Source organism: Lissotriton vulgaris, chromosome 2_1 (assembly GCF_964263255.1).
Source record: "Lissotriton vulgaris chromosome 2_1, aLisVul1.2, whole genome shotgun sequence".
Lineage (NCBI taxonomy): Eukaryota > Metazoa > Chordata > Amphibia > Caudata > Salamandridae > Lissotriton > Lissotriton vulgaris.
The window spans coordinates 564,962,660-564,982,291 of record NC_141687.1 but is presented as its reverse complement, the minus strand read 5'-3'; the positions used below and the strand labels follow the sequence as shown (position 1 = coordinate 564,982,291).

The following is a 19,632-nucleotide window of genomic DNA, read 5'->3' as shown; positions in this document are numbered from 1 at the left end:
GGAGCGTATGCCTTTTGTTATTAGCTAAAAAAATATACAGTAAAAAAAAAATCCAAGCAGAATTGAATTTAATGGAGACTGCATCTAGTCTCGCGCCATGCAAAGGAGGTTTGTGTTTCATTTCGTAGCCTCCACTCCTTTCTGTACACATGGGAGAGGGAGGTGCTCCAGGGGCCGCGGTGCTGAGCAAGTGCCCTGTCCTGTAATCGATTGCCGAGCGCCTTGAGCTGTACAGTAGCGCGCGTCTGTGCGTGTGTGTGCGGCGGTGTGTGCGCCCGTGTGCCCGTCTGTCTGGGCAGGGCTGGCTCCGGCTGCATCCGTTTCTCTGCGTTTGACCAGCTGTCCCAGGCTCACCCCTGCCTGGCACTGCCGAAGATGGAGGAAGTAAGAGCCGGATTACCCTTAGCGACAGCGGCACTGCCTTAGTTTCCGTAACCAGCCGCGACGCACGGCAACGGCGGCGCACTGCCGGACGGCGAGCCCCGGGCAGGCGGGCGAGCACCTGCCGCAGAGGGCACCGGCTGCGAGGATGGCGCCGGAAACATGAGGTAGCACAGGCGCTGGCAGTATACCTGGTGCTATGTTATGCTATCTTGGTAGTTTGTGTGACACTTACCCCGCCGTGGCCAAAGGCTTTAGAAACGCGTGTAGCAGAGACCCTAGCAGCAAATAATTGTAATGAAGACATTATGGGAGGTATTGACATTAATTGGTTGTGGCCAAGGCAGTGACATGCAGAAACCCCAGTTAAAATGGTTTGAATGGTGATATTGCGAGGCAGAGGAAGGAAGGGGAGTTGTGCGGTGGAAACTTGGGATTCGTCGCGCTACGCGGAGGCGCGCGGGTATGCTGCACCTGTTGCTATCTAGAATGTTATGGGGACGTCACGTGGGGTGGGGACTGCTGGAGTGCAGTGGGCGCTACCAGTCTCTCCCTGCCCCTTGCGACCCTACCTGTAGCATGCCATTTGAATTCAGGGATGGTATTGACTATTTACACAGAGAGCCATATCATCTGAATGTGTGCTTAAATACGCAGGTGGTCGAGGTGTCCGAGTAGCAAAGAAGCTTTACACCGACCTCGGACACTTGAGGCGGCTTTTCCTCGATTCGAACCTAAAATTGAATGTTACAAACATACAGGTGTGCATCAGGCCCTTAACTCACCGGGCAGTGTGCAGGCGTAGGAAATGTGTGCCATCCTGTTTCCGTCTCCCTCCCACCTCTTGCATCCCTTGGCAACAAATATTGAGACCTCACCAGGGGAGATTTCTGGGTGAAAGAATGTGGTCGCTTCCAGAGCGCAGCACCACCAGGTCAACAGGCAGTTTAGTCACTAAATCGTCTGAAGACGTTGAGTTGGTCCGAGGACTCTACTTCCACCCGTCGGCCTCATAGGATCCATTCTCGGGTGACAGGGTTACCCTTCCCTATCCAGCATAGATTTCATAAGAGCGACTGAATATTAAGTTAAAGAAAGAACTCTGCAAATGGCGCCACATGGTGAACTCGACTTCTTTTTAACTGGGATGTACACATCCAGAAATTAAGCGTCGAAAGCAGTCACAATCCTCAAATATCCTGAAGCTCGGAGTGTTTAGTCTCATGAGCCCGGGCCTGGGGGGACGGACAGGTTTCTGATAGTAATTATTCTGCTCAGTAGAATTTTAAATAGCCTGCAAAAACGTATTGAGAATATGTAGAATTGTTGAGAGAAACTTAGCCGTAAGTAACTACAAGTTCAGAAGAAACATGCAGAGAGACTTTTTGGACAAGTAACGAACCGTTTTTCAGAAACTTAGTGAGGAACTCGTCAGGCCCGATTTGGGAAGTTTCTAGACTGCATGGCATAACGAGAGGCCTGTCAGAAGGCTTTTCCTAGCAACAAGGGAACACGTTTGCCAGAACCAAACAATGTCAGAAAAAGCGTTAGCTCCTAGGAAATCTCTAGAAGCTAAATTGAAACATAGCTGTCTGTTACATAGAAGCTAGACAGGGTCACAGTGAGAAGCTTCTCTGACACAGAAGCTAGACAGAAACATAGCGAGAAGCTTGTCTGACACACTGAAAGTAGACTGAAGTACAGCGAAAAGCTTGTCTGAAACATGGAAACTAGACTGAAACAGTTTGAAGCTTGTCTGGCACATAGTTAGAAGCTAGACTGAAACAGTGAGAAGCTTGTCTGACACATCGAAGATAGACGGAAACATAGTGAGAAGCTTTTCTACCACATAGTTGGAAGCTAGACAGAAAAATAGTGAGATCCCTGTCAGACACACAGAAGCTAGACAGTAACAGAGGGAGAGACTTTTCTGACACATCTCTTTCTTCCTTTCTTTCACTATCCTCTCCTCTCGAAGACAGTGGATGGGGGGGCCAGTCAAGATATATAATGTGTAAATGAACAACCTGCTCCATATACAGTGCCTACTGCAACCCTGTAATGACAAAACAAGATGAATATATATTACATGTTTTGTATGTTGTAAAAAAACGAATGAAAACATACTGAAAGGAAAAAAGAAGATAGACTGAAGAATAGCGAGAAGCTTGTCTGACACAAAGTTAGAAGCTTGACAAAATCACAAGACGCTTGTTCGACACGTAGTTAGAACAGAAACAGTGAGAAGCTTGTCTGACACAAAGCAGCTAGACTAAAATACATTGAGAAGCTATCTGACACATATAAGCTAGACAGAAATATAGTGAAAAGCTTGTCTGGCAGACAGACAGACAGAAGCTAGACTTAAACACAGTGAGAAGCTTATTTGACATATATAAGCTAGACAGAAAGATAGTCAGAAGCATGTCTGGCACATAGAAGCTTGTCAGAAACAGTGAGAAGCTTGTCTGACACATAGAAGCTTAACAGAAACATCGAGAAGCTTGTCTGACACATAGTTAGAATCTAGACAGAAACATAATGATAACCTTGTGTGACACATATAAACTAGACTGAAACATAGATAGAAGCTTTTCTGACACTCATAAGCGAGACAAAAAAATGGTCAGAAGCTTGTCTTCCACATAGTTAAAAGATAGACTGAGACATAGTTGGAAGCTTGTTTGTCACATAGTTAGAAGCTAGACAGAGACGTAGCAAGGAGCTTGTCTGACATGTAGAAGTTAGATGGAAACGTAGAACAAGCTAGTCTGCCATATAGTTAAAAGCTAGACAGAGACATAGAGAGAAGCTTGTCTGACACATAGTTAAACGTTAGACATGTAAAAGCTACACAGAGACATAGTGAGAAGCTTTTCTGCCACATAGAAGCTAGAATGAAAGATAGTGAGTTACTTTTGTGACACTCATAAGCTAGAGAGAAACATAGTGAGAAGCTTGTCTGACACATAGAAGATAGACTGAAACATAGCAAGAAGCTTGCTTGACACTAATAAGCTAGAGAGAACTATTGTGAGAAGCTTTTCTGACACATAAAAGATAGACAGAAACTGACACATAGTTAGAAGCTAGACAAATAACTAGTGAGAGGTTTGTCTGGCACACAGAAGCTAGACTGAAACATAGTGAGAAGCTTGCCTGACACATAGAACTAGACAAACATAGTGAGAATCTTGTGTGGCACTCATAAGCTAGAGAGAAACATAGTGAAAAGCTTTTCTGACACAAATTTAGAAGCTAAACTGGAACACAGGAAGAAGCTCTCCTGGCACATATTTAGGAGTGAGACTGAAAGGTAGTGGAAAGTTTGTGGAAACATCATGAGAATGTTGTCCAACACCAGGCGAGAAGCATAACAAAAACACAGAACTTGCCTAATGTAGTGAAAGGCTGGTCTGACAAAGAGTAAGACACTCGACTGAATCGCAGTGAGTAGCTTGTATCACACAAAGAAGCTAAACAGAAACATAGCAAGAAGCTTGTCGGACATATAGAAGCTTGACAGAAACAGTGAGAAGCTTGTCCGGTACATGAAACCTGTCTGCCACATGGTTAGATGCTAGACAGAAACATATTGAGAAGCGTGTCTGACACAAAGTTAGAAGATAAACTGGAACACAGGAAGAAGCTCTCGGGGCACATATTTAGGAGCGAGACTGAAAGGTAGTGGGAAGCTTGTGGAAACATCATGAGAATGTTGTCCAACACCAAGCGAGAAGCACAACAAAAACACAGAACTTGCCTAACATAGTGAAAGGCTGGTCTGACACAGAGTAAGACACTTGACTGAAATATAGTGAGAAGCTTGTATCACACATAGAAACTAGACAGAAACACAGCAAGAAGCTTGTCTGATACAGAGAAGCTTGTCTGACACATGAAGCCTGTCTTCCACATAGCTAGAAGCTAGACTGAAACACAGTGAGAAGCTTGTATGACACTTATAAAGTGGAGATAAACACACCTGGAAGCTTATCTGACACAGAGCTAGACCCTAGACAGAAACATTGAAGCTTGTCTACCACATAGTTAGAAGCTAGACGGAAACATAGTGAAAAGCATTGTCTGACACATAAGCTAGACAAACATAGTGAGAAACATGTCTTTCACTCATAAGCTAGAGAGAAACACAGTGAACAGCTTTACTGACACATAAATGATAGACAGAAACATATTGAGATGCTTGTCTGACACAAAGTTAGAAGCTAGAGTGAAACACAGGAAGATGCTCTTGTGGCAAATATTTAGGAGCTAGACTGAAAGGTAGTGGGAAGCTTGCGGAAACATCATGAGAATGTTGTCCACACCAAGGGAGAAGCATAACAAAAACACTGAACTTGCATAATGTAGTGAAAGGCTGTTCTGACAAAGAGTAAGACACTCGACTGAATCATAGTGAGTAGCTTGTATCACACAAAGAAGCTAAACAGAAACATAGCAAGAAGCTTGTCGGACATATAGAAGTTTAACAGAAACAGTGAGAAGCTTGTCTGGCACATGGTTAGATGCTAGGCAGAAACATATTGAGAAGTGTGTCTGACACAAAGTTAGAGGCTAAACTGGAACACAGGAAGAAGCTCTCGGGCACATATTTAGGAGCGAGACTGAAAGGTAGTGGGAAGCTTGTGGAAACATCATGAGAATGTTGTACAACACAAAGCGAGAACCATAACAAAAACACAGAACTTGCCTAACATAGTGAAAGGCTGGTCTGACACAGAGTAAGACACTTGACTGAAACACAGTGAGTAGCTTGTACCACACATAGAAGCTAGACAGGAACATAGCAAGAAGCTTGTCTGATACAAAGAAGCTTGACAGAAACAGTGGGAAGCTTGTCTGACACATGAGGCCTATCTGCCTCATAGTTAGAAGCTAGACTGAAACACAATGAGAAGCTTGTATGACACTTATAAAGTGGAGAGAAACATACCTGGAAACTTGTCTGACACAGAGCTAGATGCTAGACAGAAACATTGAAGCTTGTCTACCACATAGTTAGAATCTAGACAGAGACATAGTGAGAAGCTTGTCTGACACATAGAGCTAGACAAGCATAGTGAGAAACTTGTCTTTCACTCATAAGCTAGAGAGAAACACAGTGAACAGCTTTACTGACACATAAAAGATAGACAGAAACATATTGAGATGCTTGTCTGACACAAAGTTAGAAGCTAGAGTGAAACACAGGAAGATGCTCTTGTAGCAAATATTTAGGAGCTAGACTGAAAGGTAGTGGGAAGCTTGTGGAAACATCATGAGAATGTTGTCCAACACCAAGCGAGAAGCCGAACAAAAACACTGAACTTGCCTAATGTAGTGAAAGGCTGTTCTGACAAAGAGTAAGACACTCAACTGAATCGTAGTGAGTAGCTTGTATCACACAAAGAAGCTAAACAGAAACATAGCAAGAAGCTTGTCGGACATATAGAAGTTTGACAGAAACAGTAAGAAGCTTGCCTGGCACATGAAGCCTGTCTGCCACATGGTTAGATGCTAGACAGAAACATATTGAGAAGCGTGTCTGACACAAAGTTCGAAGCTAAACTGTAACACAGGAACAAGCTCTCCTGGCACATATTTAGGAGCGAGACTGAAAGGTAGTGGGAAGCTTGTGGAAACATCATGAGAATGTTGTCCAACACAAATCGAGAACCATAACAAAAACACAGAACTTGCCTAACGTAGTGAAAGGCTGGTCTGACACAGAGTAAGACACTTGACTGAAACACAGTGAGAAGCTTGTACCACACATGGAAGCTAGACAGGAACACAGCAAGAAGCTTGTCTGATACAAAGAAGCTTGACAGAAACAGTGGGACGCTTGTCCGACAATGAGGCCTATCGGACACATAGTTAGAAGCTAGACTGAAACACAATGAGAAGCTTGTATGACACTTATAAAGTGGAGAGAAACATACGTGGAAGCTTGTCTGACAAAGAGCTAGATGCTAGACAGAAACATTGAAGCTTGTCTACCACATGCTTGTCTGACACAAAGTAAGAAGCTAAAGTGAAACACAGGAATATGCTCTCCTGGCAAAAATGTAGGAGCTAGACTGAAAGGTAGTGGGAAGCTTGTGGAAACATCATGAGAATGTTGGTCAACACCAAGCGAGAAGCCGAACAAAAACATAGAACTTGCCTAATGTAGTGAAAGGCTGGTCTGACAAAGAGTAAGACACTCGACTGAAACGTAGTGAGAAGCTTGTATCACACATTGAAGCTAGACAGAAACATAGCAAGAAGCTTGTCTGACACACAGGAGCTTGACAGAAATAGTGAGAAGCCTATCTGACATATAGAAGTCAGATAGAAATATAAAAGCTTCTATGTCAAATAGATCGAAGCTAGACTGAAAGATAGTATGAAGCTTGTCTGGCACACATAGGCTTGACAGTGACATAGTGAGAAGCTTGTTTGACACATAGAAACTGCACTAAAACATCATGAGAAGCTTGTCTGACACATAGGAGCTAGACAGAGACATAGCAAGAAGTTTGCCTGACACGCAAAAGCTAGACAAACACAGTGAGAAGCTTCTCTGACACACATAGGCTAGACAGAAACATTGTGAGAACCTGGTCTGACACATAGAAACGTCATTCAGACATAATGAGAAGCTTGTCTGACACATAGAAGATGGACTGAAACATAATGAGAAACATGTTTGACATATGAAGCCTGTCTGCCACATAGTTAGAAGCTAGACTGAAACACAGTGAGAAGCTTGTCTGACACTTATAAAGTGGAGAGAAACATACCCGGAAGCTTGGCTGACACATTGATATAGACTAGACAGACACATTTAAGCTTGTCTGCCACATAGTTAGACGCTTGCCTTACACATATAAGATAGACAGATACATAGTGAGAAGCTTTTCTGACACATAGAAGCTAGACAGAGACATAGTGAGAAGCTTGTCTGTCACATAATGAGAAGCCTGCCTACACATATAAGAAAGACTGACACATAGTGAGAAGCTTTTTTAGTGAAAGGCTGATCTGACACAGACTAAGACACTTGACTGAAACATAGTGAGAAGCTTTTATCACACATAGAAGCTAGATAGAAACATAGCAAGAAGCTTGTCTGATACATAGAAGTTTGACAGAAACAGTGAGAAGCTTGTCTGACACATGAAGACTGTCTGCCATATAGTTAGAAGTAAAACTGAAACACAGTGAGAAGCTTGTCTGACACTTATAAAGTGGAGATAAACATACCTGGAAGCTTGGCTGACACATAGATAGAGACTAGACAGAAACATTGAAGCTTGTCTGCCACATAGCTAGAAGCTTGCCATACACATATAAGATAGACAGACACACAGTGAGAAGCTTTTCTGACACATAGAAGCTAGACAGAGACATAGTGAGAAGCTGGTCTGCCACAAAGTGAGAAGCTTGCCTTACAGGTCTAAGGTAGACTAACACATAGTGAGATGCTTTTTTGAAACATAGAAGCTAGACAGAAACACAATGAGCAGCTTGTCTGCCACTTAGTTAGACGCTAGAAAACATAGTGAGAAGCTTGTCTGACACACATAGGGCTAAACAGAGATATAGTGAGAAACTTATCTGACAGAGAAAATGCCCCCAAACATATTAAGAACCTTGTCTGTGAATCGGGACCATAGTGAGAAGCTTGTTTGACACAGAAGATGGACTGAAACACAGTGGGAAACTTGTCTGACACATGAAGCCTGTCTGCCACATAGTTAGAAGCTAGACAGAAACTTGTCTGACACTTATAAAGTAGAGAGAAACATCGCTGGAAGCTTGTCTGTCACATAGCTAGACGCTAGACGCAGACATGGAAGCATTTCGGCCACATAGTTAGAAGCTAGACGGAGACATAGTGAGAAGCTTGTCTGACACATAGCGAGAAGCTTACCTGACACACTGTAGATAGACTGATACATAGTGAGAAGCTTTTCTGACACATAGAAGCTAGACAGAAACACAGTGAGCAGCTTGTCCGCCACTTAGTTAGAAGCTAGACAAACAGTGAGAAGCTTGTCTGACACATACCAAGAAGCCTGTCTGACACAAAGAAGCTAGACAAACATAGTGAGAAGCTTTTCCAACGCACATAGGCTACACAGAGACAGTGAGAAGCTTGTCTGACACACATAAGCTAGACAGAAACATAGCAAGAAGCTTGTCGGACACATAGAAGCTAGACAAACATAGTGAGAAGCTTGTCTGACACATATAGGCTACACAGAGACATTGTGAGAAGCTTTCCCGGCACATGGAAGCTAGACAAATATAGTGAGAAGCTTGTCTGACACACACAAGCTAGAGAGACACATAGTGAGAAGCTTGTCTGACACATAGAAACTGCACTCAAACATAATAAGAACCATGTCTGACACATAGAAGCTAGACTGAGTCCGAGCAAGAAGCTTGTCTGACACGTAGAAGTATGACAAACATAGTGGGCAGCTTGTCTGACAAACATAGGCTAGACAGAGATATAGTAAGAAGCATGTCTGAAACATAGAAACTGCACTGAAACATATTGAGAACCTTGCCTGACACATAGAAAGTGCATTCAAACACAGTGAGAATCTTGTCTTACACACATAGGCTAGACAGGGTCATAGTGAGAACCTTGTCTGACACATAGAAGCTGCACTGAAACATAATGAGAAGCTTGTCAGACACAGAAGATGGACATAAATATAGTGAGAAGCTTGTCTGCCACATAGAAGCTAGACAGAAACACAGTGAGAAGCTTGTCTGACCCTTATAAAGTGGAGAGAAACATACCTGGAAGCTTGTCTGACACATGAAGCCTGTCTGCCACATAGTTCGAAGACAGAGAGTTAGTGAGAAGCGTGCCTCATACATAGCGAGAACCTTGCCTGGCACATACAAGCCGGATACAAACACAGTGAGAAGCATGTCTGATACACAGATGCTAGACAAACATAGTGAAAAGCACTTTCTGACACATAGAAGCTGTACAGAAACACAGTGAGAAGCTTGTCTGCCACATAGTTAGAAGCTAGACTGAAACACAGTGAGAAGCGTGTATGACACATAGTTAGAAGCTAGATAGAAACACGGTGAGAAGGTTGTCTGCCACATAGTTAGAAGCTAGACATAAACACAGTGAGAAGCTTGTCTGACACATAGTTAGAAACACAGTGGGAAGCGTGTCTGACACATAGTTAGAAGCTAGATAGAAACACAGTGAGAAGCTTGTCTGCCACATAGTTAGAAGCTAGATAGAAACAAATTAAGGAGTGTAACTGCCTCATAGTTAGAAGATAGACAGAGACACAGTGAGAAGTGTGTCTGAAACATAGTTAGAAGCTAGACAGAAACACAGTGAGAAGCTTGTCTGCCACATAGTTAGAAGTTAGATAGAAACACAGTGAGAAGCGTGTCTGCCACATAGTTAGAAGCTAGATAGAAACAAAGTGAGAAGCTTGTCTGCCACATAGTCAGAAGCTAGATAGAAAAACACTGAGAAGCTTGTCTGCCACATAGTCAGCCACATAGCCAGAAGCTAGATAGAAAAACAGTGAGAAGCGTGTCTGCCACATAGTTAGAAGCTAGATAGAAATACAATTAGAAGCTTGTCACATGGAAGCTAGACAGAAACACAGTGATAAGCTTGTCTGGCACTTATTTAGAAGCTAGATAGAAACACAGTGAGAAGCTTGTCTGCCACTTAGTTAGAAGCTAGGTAGAAACACATTGAGAAGCTTGTCTGCCACATAGTTAGAAGCTAGATAAAAACAAAGTGAGAAGCTTGTTTGACACATAGTTAGAAGCTAGATAGAAACACAGTGAGAAGCTTGTCTGACACAGTCAGAAACAAGATAGACACACATTGAGAAGCTTGTCTGACACATAGTTAGAAGCTAGATAGAAACACATTGAGAAGCTTGTCTGACACATAGTTAGAAACACAGTGGGAAGCGTGTCTGACACATAGTTAGAAGCAAGATAGAAACACAGTGAGAAGCTTGTCTGCCACATAGTTTGAAGCTAGATAGAAACACATTGAGAAGCGTGTCTGCCACATAGTAAGAAGCTAGATAGAAACACAGTGAGAAGCGTATCTGCCCCATAGTTAGAAGCTAGATAGAAACACAGTGAGAAGCATGTCTGCCACATAGTTTGAAGCTAGATAGAAACAAAGTGAGAAGCTTGTTTGACACAGTTAGAAGCAAGATAGAAACACAGTGAGAAGCTTGTTTGACACAGTTAGAAGCAAGATAGAAACACAGTGAGAAGCTTGTCTGGCACCTAGTTGGAAGCTAGATAGAAACCCATTGAGAAGCTTGTCTGCCACATAGTTAGAAGCTAGACAAAAACAAAGTGAGAAGCTTGTTTGACACATAGTTAGAAGCTAAATAGAAACACAGTGAGAAGCTTGTCTGAAACAGTTCGAATCAAGATAGACACACATTGATAAGCTTGTCTGACACATAGTTAGAAGCTAGATAGAAACACAGTGAGAAGCGTGTCTGCCACATAGTTAGAAGCTAGATAGAAACAAAGTGAGAAGCTTGTCTGCCACATAGTCAGAAGCTAGAAAGAAACACAGTGAGAAGCTTGTCTGCCACTTGGTTAGAAGCTAGATAGAAACACAGTGAGAAGCGTGTCTGCCACATAGTTAGAAGCTAGATAGAAACACAGTGAGAAGCTTGTCTGCCACTTGGTTAGAAGCTAGATAGAAACACAGTGAGAAGCGTGTCTGACACATAGTTAGAAGCTAGATAGAAACACAGTGAGAAGCTTGTCTGCCACATAGTTAGAAGCTAGATAGAAACACAGTGAGAAGCTTGTCTGACACATAGTTTGAAGCTAGATAGAAACACATTGAGAAGCGTATCTGCCCCATAGTTAGAAGCTAGATAGAAACACAGTGAGAAGCATGTCTGCCACATAGTTTGAAGCTAGATAGAAACACAGTGAGAAGCTTGTCTGCCACATAGTAAGAAGCAAGATAGAAACACATTGAGAAGCGTATCTGCCCCATAGTTAGAAGCTAGATAGAAACACAGTGAGAAGCATGTCTGCCACATAGTTTGAAGCTAGATAGAAACAAAGTGAGAAGCTTGTCTGCCACATAGTTAGAAGCTAGGTAGGAACACAGTGAGAAGCTTGTTTGACACAGTTAGAAGCAAGATAGAAACACAGTGAGAAGCTTGTCTGGCACTTAGTTAGAAGCTAGTTAGAAACACAGTGAGAAGCTTGTCTGGCACTTAGTTAGAAGCTAGTTAGAAACACAGTGAGAAGCTTGTCTGCCACCTAGTTGGAAGCTAGATAGAAACACAGTGAGAAGCTTGTCTGGCACTTAGTTAGAAGCTAGTTAGAAACACAGTGAGAAGCTTGTCTGGCACTTAGTTAGAAGCTAGTTAGAAACACAGTGAGAAGCTTGTCTGCCACCTAGTTGGAAGCTAGTTAGAAACACAGTGAGAAGCTTGTCTGGCACTTAGTTAGAAGCTAGTTAGAAACACAGTGAGAAGCTTGTCTGCCACCTAGTTGGAAGCTAGATAGAAACCCATTGAGAAGCTTGTCTGCCACAAAGTTAGAAGCTAGACAAAAACAAAGTGAGAAGCTTGTTTGACACATAGTTAGAAGCTAAATAGAAACACAGTGAGAAGCTTGTCTGAAACAGTTCGAAGCAAGATAGACACACATTGATAAGCATGTCTGACACATAGTTAGAAGCTAGATAGAAACACAGTGAGAAGCGTGTCTGCCACATAGTTAGAAACACAGTGGGAAGCGTGTCTGACACATAGTTAGAAGCTAGATAGAAACACAGTGAGAAGCTTGTCTGCCACTTGGTTAGAAGCTAGATAGAAACACAGTGAGAAGCTTGTCTGACACATAGTTAGAAGCTAGACAAAAACAAAGTGAGAAGCTTGTCTGACACATAGTTAGAAGCTAAATAGAAACACAGTGAGAAGCGTGTCTGCCACATAGTTAGAAGCTAGATAGAAACACAGTGAGAAGCGTGTCTGCCACATAGTTAGAAGCAAGATAGAAACACAGTGAGAAGCTTGTCTGCCACATAGTTAGAAGCTAGACAGAAACACAGTGGGAAGCGTGCCTGCCACATAGTTAGAAGCTAGATAGAAACACAGTGAGCAGCGTGTCTGCCACATAGTTAGAAGCTAGATAGAAACACAGTGAGAAGCTTGTCTGCCACATAGTTAGAAGCTAGATAGAAACAAAGTGAGAAGCTTGTCTGGCACTTAGTTAGAAGCTAGACAAAAACACAATGAGAAGCTGGTCTAACACATAGAAGCTAGATAGAAACACAGTGAGAAGCTTGTCTGACACATAGTTAGTAGCGTGATAGAAACAAAGTGGGAAGGGTGTCTGACATATAGTTAGAAGCTAGATAGAAACACGGTGAGAAGTGTATCTGCCACATAGAAGCTAGACAGAAACACAGTGAGAAGCGTGTCTGACACATAGTTAGAAGCTAGATAGAAACACGGTGAGAAGCTTGTCTGCCACATAATTAGAAGCTAGATAGAAACACAGTGAGAAGCTTGTCTGCCACATAGTTTGAAGCTAGAATGAAACACCGGAAGAAGCTCTCCTGACATATTTAGAAGCTAGACTGAAACATACCAAGAAGTTTGTGGAATCATCTTGAGAATTTTGTACAACATGGAAACTTTGCAAGTCATAAGTGAGAAGCGTGTCTGAAACATAGTGGGAAACTTGTTGGATAAACCGTGAGGACAATAAAATAAGCACAGTGGGACGATTGACAGAAACATTAAGAAACTTAGCTGAAACCAGTGCTTTAAATGAGCCAGTACTCACAGGTACTGAGTACCTGCACTTCTTGTTTTTTCCAAGCTGAGTACCGGCACTTCTCCAGTGCCAATGAGAGTACCGGTACTCAGATTGGGCTGATGCCTGAGGGTCGTTTATTTGGCAGCATGTTTGCCTTTTTGGCGTCTGTCTGTCTCATTCGAATGAAAGGCCTGGTGGAGGCCTGCCACAGGGGCAAGTGCTTAGCTCCTTGATGTAAGCTCTCATTGTCATCAACTGCCCCCTGCTGGGCTTCATGCTGGGTCGTCTTGTTAGTGTATTGCACATTGGCTGCCAGGGGCACAGTAATGGGTGCAGCCCGAATAAGTGGGAGGGAAGAGAGCTTGCTCAAGGGCCTGTGCCATTTAACCGCTTGACCTCCCACTGAGGCTCATTTGCTCCTGCAAATTCACCCCACCCTACTCCACCTGCTGGGATAACGAGGTGGCGATGGCCTACACGGCCTGCCTGGAGCTCAGGTGAGGTGGGAGGAGGTATACTGACCTGCCCATCAGAGGCCAGTATTGTTCTTCCCCTGACCTCTACCCTCTGCACTCTGCGCATGCTCACAAACCTGCAGTACTCACTGCCTGCCACTGCAAGCTCTCTGGCCATGTACCCTACTGCATGAGGGAAGAAGGATAATGGGGTGAAAGAAGGTGAAGAATGAGGGGGCAGAGATAGAATGAGCAGAGGACAGTTTAAGGGGGGGAATTAGAGACAAAAGGGGTAATCACAGACCGAGATGGGAAAGACATCAAGACAGGTATAGAAAGAAGTAACAGATTGCAGATTAGAAATAGAAAGAGTAATAGTAGAGGATTAAAAAATACCTTTGGGGTAGTGAGAGTGGGGCAGCGAGAGAAATGGATACAAATGGGAGAGAAGTGAGTGGGGGAAGGATCGAATGATTAGAGATGTGAAGATTGACAGAGTGTATTTGTCTGCTTGCTTGTTGCGATTGCCTGGTCGTGTGTATGTTTGTGTGAGAGAGAGAAACCAAATCAGAGAGGAAGAAAATCAGGACACCCATGAGGTATTTGAAAAGAAATGAGTCTAATGCTTCTTAATAATGATACTATGCCATCCTGGTGCACGTTGATTCTTGATCTGAAAGTGCTACTAGTACTGTTAATGGCTGCATTCAGGGTTTAGGAGCTCCTTGCATTGTTCCCATACTTCACACCACCCTTTATTAGCATATGTACCTATTAATCTGCACATATGGAAAGTTTAAGACAACTGTCAAGGGCAAAATTACTACTCAATAGAAGTGTTTCCTATCATTATGTCTCACCTCGCCTCTAACCCAACCCACTAGCCACGCCCCTAACTCAATCTACTGAGTACTTGCACTTATTTTTTTCCATTTAAAGCACTGGCTGAAACCTTGCAAAAACCTTTGAAGAAAATTTGAGAATCTTTGAAGAAAGAAAGGTGATGAGAAGTTTTGTTAAAATGGAGAAGGGTTTCAGAAACAACACTGTAAGTGTCTTGGTAGAAGCATAGTAAAACGATTGGCACATTCACACTAAGAGGTTTGCTGGAAATACAAAGAACAGTTGTGCAGATGCTTAACATAAAAGCAGCTTGATATAGACAATGAAAAGCTTTGCAGAAATAAGCAAACTCATAGAGAGACTATTTACGAGCCCCTTGCGCCACGTTTACGCCGCTGTTGCGTCACGCAAGGTGGCGTAAATGTGGTGCATCCCTACGGGGCATTTACAACGTGACGCATCTATGGAGATGCGTCAGGGTGTAAGGTCCTCCGCCACATGAAACCTGCGTCAGGTTTCATGTAGGCGTTCCGGTGCAGGGGGGCGTTCCGTCGCAGGAACGCCCCTGGAAAGTGACTCAGTGAAATCTACAAGATTTCACTGAGTCACTTTTCCAAAGCTGCTACGTCAATTCCTTACGCATACTTGAAGCAGGCGTAAGGAGTGACGCACCATGTAATGTCTGGGTGGCCCCTGTGCATTGCAGGAGTTGCGTCGCGCTTGCGACGCGACTCCAGCAATGGGCCGCCTGTAAGCCAAAAGATGCGTCACATATCTGCCCTTCCTTGCACCATGGTGCGCCGCATTGTAAATGCGGCGCATCATGGGTGGCGCAAGGATGGATTTCCGTGACGTATCTTTCCTGGTGCATCTCTGCCGATTTGCAGAGATGCGTCAGGCAACGTAAATCTGCCCCTTTGGGTCAAATATAGTTCATCACAAGCCTTGTAAGAAGCCAGATAACCTCACCGTAAACTCAAAGGCTTACAGAAACAAAGGGTATAGGCATGGCCATTGGAATCAAGCAATTCTGTAGTGTTTTACGCATAGTTGTGAGTTTTCTACATCTGACACATAGTCTGTCATTAGCTGCATAATTTTCAGATTTTAACAAAAAATGTATTTCTAGTTCAGATGCACCAAAAGTTACTAAAACCCAGTGATACGTATTTCCACGCAGAGGAAGGCCCTTCAAAGAGGTGTACTGGTCACTTTTCTGTTGCTAAGTGCTGTATGTTGATATTCAGCTGGTATCAATGAGAAAAATCTTTTCCAAGAATGTGTTAACATATGTAAAAATGACAAAATTACGTGCCATAATATTCCACATAATTAGCCTTTGCATGCCACATAATGTGGTCCCCCCCTGCCATATAATTCCAGTGGTGCTGATCATGGGCCTAAGGAGATGTTTGACTGAGCAATGGGGTGAAGTTTGGCAGATCACCTCCTTCCCTGGACAAGTTGAGAGGCCCAAATGTGCTACATTACGCCGCACAATTTGCCTTTTCTTGCTTTAATGTGGCCCTCGCCAGTATACTTTCAGTGGGCCTTTGCAAAGGCCTAGTGAGATGTTTGTCGGAGCAAGTGTACGAAGCTAGAAGATCACCTGCATCCTAGGACAAGCTGAGATGCCAAAATGTGATGAATTGCGCTACTTAATTTTCCCTTTCTTGTCGCATAATATATATATGGCCCTCCACTGCCGCATAATTCAAGTGGCCCTGGACATAGGCCTCTTGGGAAGCTTGCACAGTCGACCCCATCACAGGGCAATCTGACAAGGCAGGGCAAGAGTGCATGTACCCTCTTTATACCCTATCCCCACAGCGCCAAATCTTGAAGTTGCATTATCAGTTACTATAGGTACTGGTCGAGCCCCCGACCTTTAATACACCAGGGGGCTGCTCATCCAGCAGGCGCGTGCTCTGCACTCCCGTCTACCTGTGCTGCCCCTCCTCAGCCCTCAAACCCCCACCTCTCGTGATCCATCCTGGTTTCTTTCTCAGCTGCTTTTGGAAAGAACCGGTGGATCCAGTTTTTTTCTTCTTCCTCTTGTAAATCACATTGCTGGAGCTATGACCTCTCTCGCTCTCTTTCTCTCTCTCTTTCCTGAAAGTACGTGACATTCCTGAGTAACTTTCCCTAACAAGACCATCCCAAAACGCCTTCTTTCTTCTGCTTCCGTCATTTGCTCTTCTCCCTCCAGAGGAGAGAGGTCGGGACTGCGCTCTGCCTGCGCCACCTTGGCATTGCACCCACGCCCGTGGTCTCTTCATTGGAGGGAAGCCAGACCCATATCGCGCCAACTGCCCCCACCCGCTGTCTTGAAATTGCGACTTTATCTCTTCTCGACTGAAGAATCGGAAACTGACGTCTGCTCCCATTGGGCGCTGGAAGCTGGACCTGCTGTCACGCACTTGGAAATGGTGATTTGTTTTTGTGTGTTATTTTGTTTTTTGTTCAATTAAATCAAATAATTTCCTTCTTTTAACCTTTTGCTCCTACTCTTTTCCTATTTCTTATTGGAATGCTTTTTTAGGGTGCCGGGGTTCCCGTGCGCCTCTGTGCCGTTGTTATCCCCTCTCTTTTATTTTAAAGGATATGTAAAGCTTTTGGGGGTTATATTTATAGAGTTCCATAGATGTATTTCTAAAGACAGTAACGAGTATATGCTTTTAATGCACGACCTCGCTGTCTGTCTTATCTTCCCACCTTTCGCGGGACACTGCATCTCAGAACCACAAGGCCCCGCTTCCCTTTAAAGAGACACCGTCATGTTGACCTCAACAGGTTTTGAATGGGTTGGGGGTCACCGAGGGGCGTGTGATGCTGTATCGGTTACTGGCGCTTTGCCATACGCGTTTTTCAACCCGTCAGTCCCAGAAATGAGTCTGTGTCATAACTTGTGGACCAAGGTAATGAGCCGCAGCCGGGTGTGGGTCAGAGGTGGGCTGGCACTGCCGCCGCCGTGTGTAAGGTGACGGTGCGCGGGACCCTTCTCGGCATTCACTTTCGAGACTCGGTCACTTCTCTCCGCTCGTGGAGTCGGGACTTAGAAGCCCCCTTCGAGCCCCCCCCCCCCCCCCCCCCCCCGCCCCTCTGCTTTCAGAGGCTCTTCGTTTGAGGCATTTTAGCTCCGACTTTAGCTAAAAGCGTGTTTCCTGTTGGTAACTTGTTCACAACCAGTGCAGGAGGAAAGCACTGCAAAGTGGTTTGGCACTTTTTCACAGAAATGACTTAAATAAAAGATATAAGTAGATGGATAACGTAAATACAAAAACATAGATAGACAGACCGATAGGCAGACAGACAGATAGATGTATAGATAGACAGATATATAGAGTCCCCTGTTAGAAACAGACTCATCAAACCATCTAAACACAAACAAACATGAGTTCAGTTGTACAGTCCAAATTGTATTGCTTTTAAATACAATTAATTACGTAGTAAAATACATTCAAACATAATTTACAAACGGATAAGGCAGTCTATTCTTGTGGCATTCCTCGGCCCCCCTGCGCTCTTAGGAGTATTTTATTGTAATATTTGCATAGCGCTTCAAACCCCTGTTGTGGCCACAAAGCACTTAAAAAGGAAGCGAGTAAAAAACCCCAGCAAAACAGGAGAGCGGGATGTTGAAACTTAAGCTTTACCTTCTGGCTGTGCTGCGAATTTGATCCGCCGGCCATGAAAAAAAGAATAAAAAGAGGAACAATTTTTTTCTACTTTTTTTTGGGAAGTGATTCGGAGACAATGAACTGAAGCCGCCTGTTTTCCAGTAAGTAAGGCAGAAATTCCAGGAGTCAGGGCTAAATATACTTTGGTGGATCAATACAGAAATGGCTCGTGGTTGAATTATTTAGGTTCCCGCTGCTGGGAGACTTTTTTTTTTTATTTAAAGGAAAGGGGGAAAAAATGGAGGAGGGCGCGAGTGCTAGGGACAGAGCCTGCCTGCGCCCTCCTGCTAGCGCTGTAACTTTAACTGTGCTTCCAGGCGCTGCAGGTGCCGCGTGGTTGATTCTGAAAGCGCCACACCTCTGTACCTGAGGCTTCACCCTGTAGTGTACATACATAGATAATGATTCAGATATGGGTCGGCGCCAGGGCCCTATGCCTATACAGTCGCCTTCCTCAACATAGTATTTATATATCTTCTAATGTCACACGCAGGACTTGGCGCTTCGCCCCTCCGAATAGTAAAACCCAGTCACGCTTTTAGGTTATCAACAACGAATATGCGAGTGACACTTTACATGTATTGAGTGTAACTAGAGATGATTTGCTTTTTTGTTTGTCTTACTAAAACCCTGACTGAAAGTTACTTTTCTGGCCCCCATTCCAAATGCTGCGATACTAAGACAGGGCAATAGCAGGAGTTATCACCTCCAATGGAAATACCAGGCCCAAGGTAACACTGTGGGCCCGGTGCGACTCGTGCACTCCCAGCAGCTGCTGAAAACAGCGTGGATTCCAGTAAAACTCCAGGGGGAAAGCGAGCGTGGAATTTCCTGCAGTGTGCATGGTGATTCCCCACTTGTTATAAAATTCCTGTAGTTCAACTAGCATGGCGGTAAATAAATCCCCCATTCCAGGAATTACCATGATATCAGTGACATTGGGAGACACCGGGCTGTTTTCCAAACCACTGGTAATGGGACCCTCAATGGGGCAAAGATATCTGCGTCAATTTGTTGTCTTTGGCCAAACAAAGGTATTTCAAAGTTCAGAGAGAGCCAGGCAGGTTGGAAGTGCAGTGCAGCAGAGGCAAGGCTGTATCAGGAGAGACCTCAGTGGTAGTTCTACAGGAGTACTCTTTAACATACTTTTACATGCCTTTGTTAGCCTGTACAGAAATGTCCGACTCCCAAATAGTAAACACGCAAACACACCGTCCTTTCTGTTTGTGCTAATTGTGTTGAATACTCCCCCAGTGTTCCCATTTATTCCACTTTTAGATGTTTTGAGGACAATTCACAAACTTGTGTCACAGTGCCTAGAGAAATTCAACAGGAGCACTACTTAATGCACTCTAAATGCATTTGTGAATAGGCGTTCTAACGTCTGTCTTTCTAGGCCTCTTTCTGTGCTAAGCTGGTGTAGGCAAACCTTTGCCCAAGGGATACAATGATTTCTCTCCAAGTGT

At 43.8% G+C, this 19,632-nt stretch overlaps 1 protein-coding gene across 10 annotated transcripts in view; it reads left to right on the top strand.

Annotated features, from left to right (window-relative positions):
• Positions 1 to 315: 315 nt before the first annotated feature.
• Positions 316 to 19,632, top strand: part of IKZF2 (IKAROS family zinc finger 2) — a 184,563-nt gene continuing 165,246 nt past the window's right edge. For 5 of the 10 annotated variants that reach the window (XM_086955566.1, XM_086955571.1, XM_086955568.1 and 2 more), the window contains exon 1: positions 16,791 to 16,915. In XM_086955566.1, the coding sequence (XP_086811692.1) occupies positions 16,913 to 16,915 (3 nt within the window). In that variant the 5' untranslated portion in view covers positions 16,791 to 16,912. Of the gene's footprint in view, positions 549 to 16,790; positions 16,916 to 19,632 lie in introns of those variants that run through there. The other 5 variants (XM_086955573.1, XM_086955572.1, XM_086955570.1 and 2 more) reach the window with 5 other exon arrangements.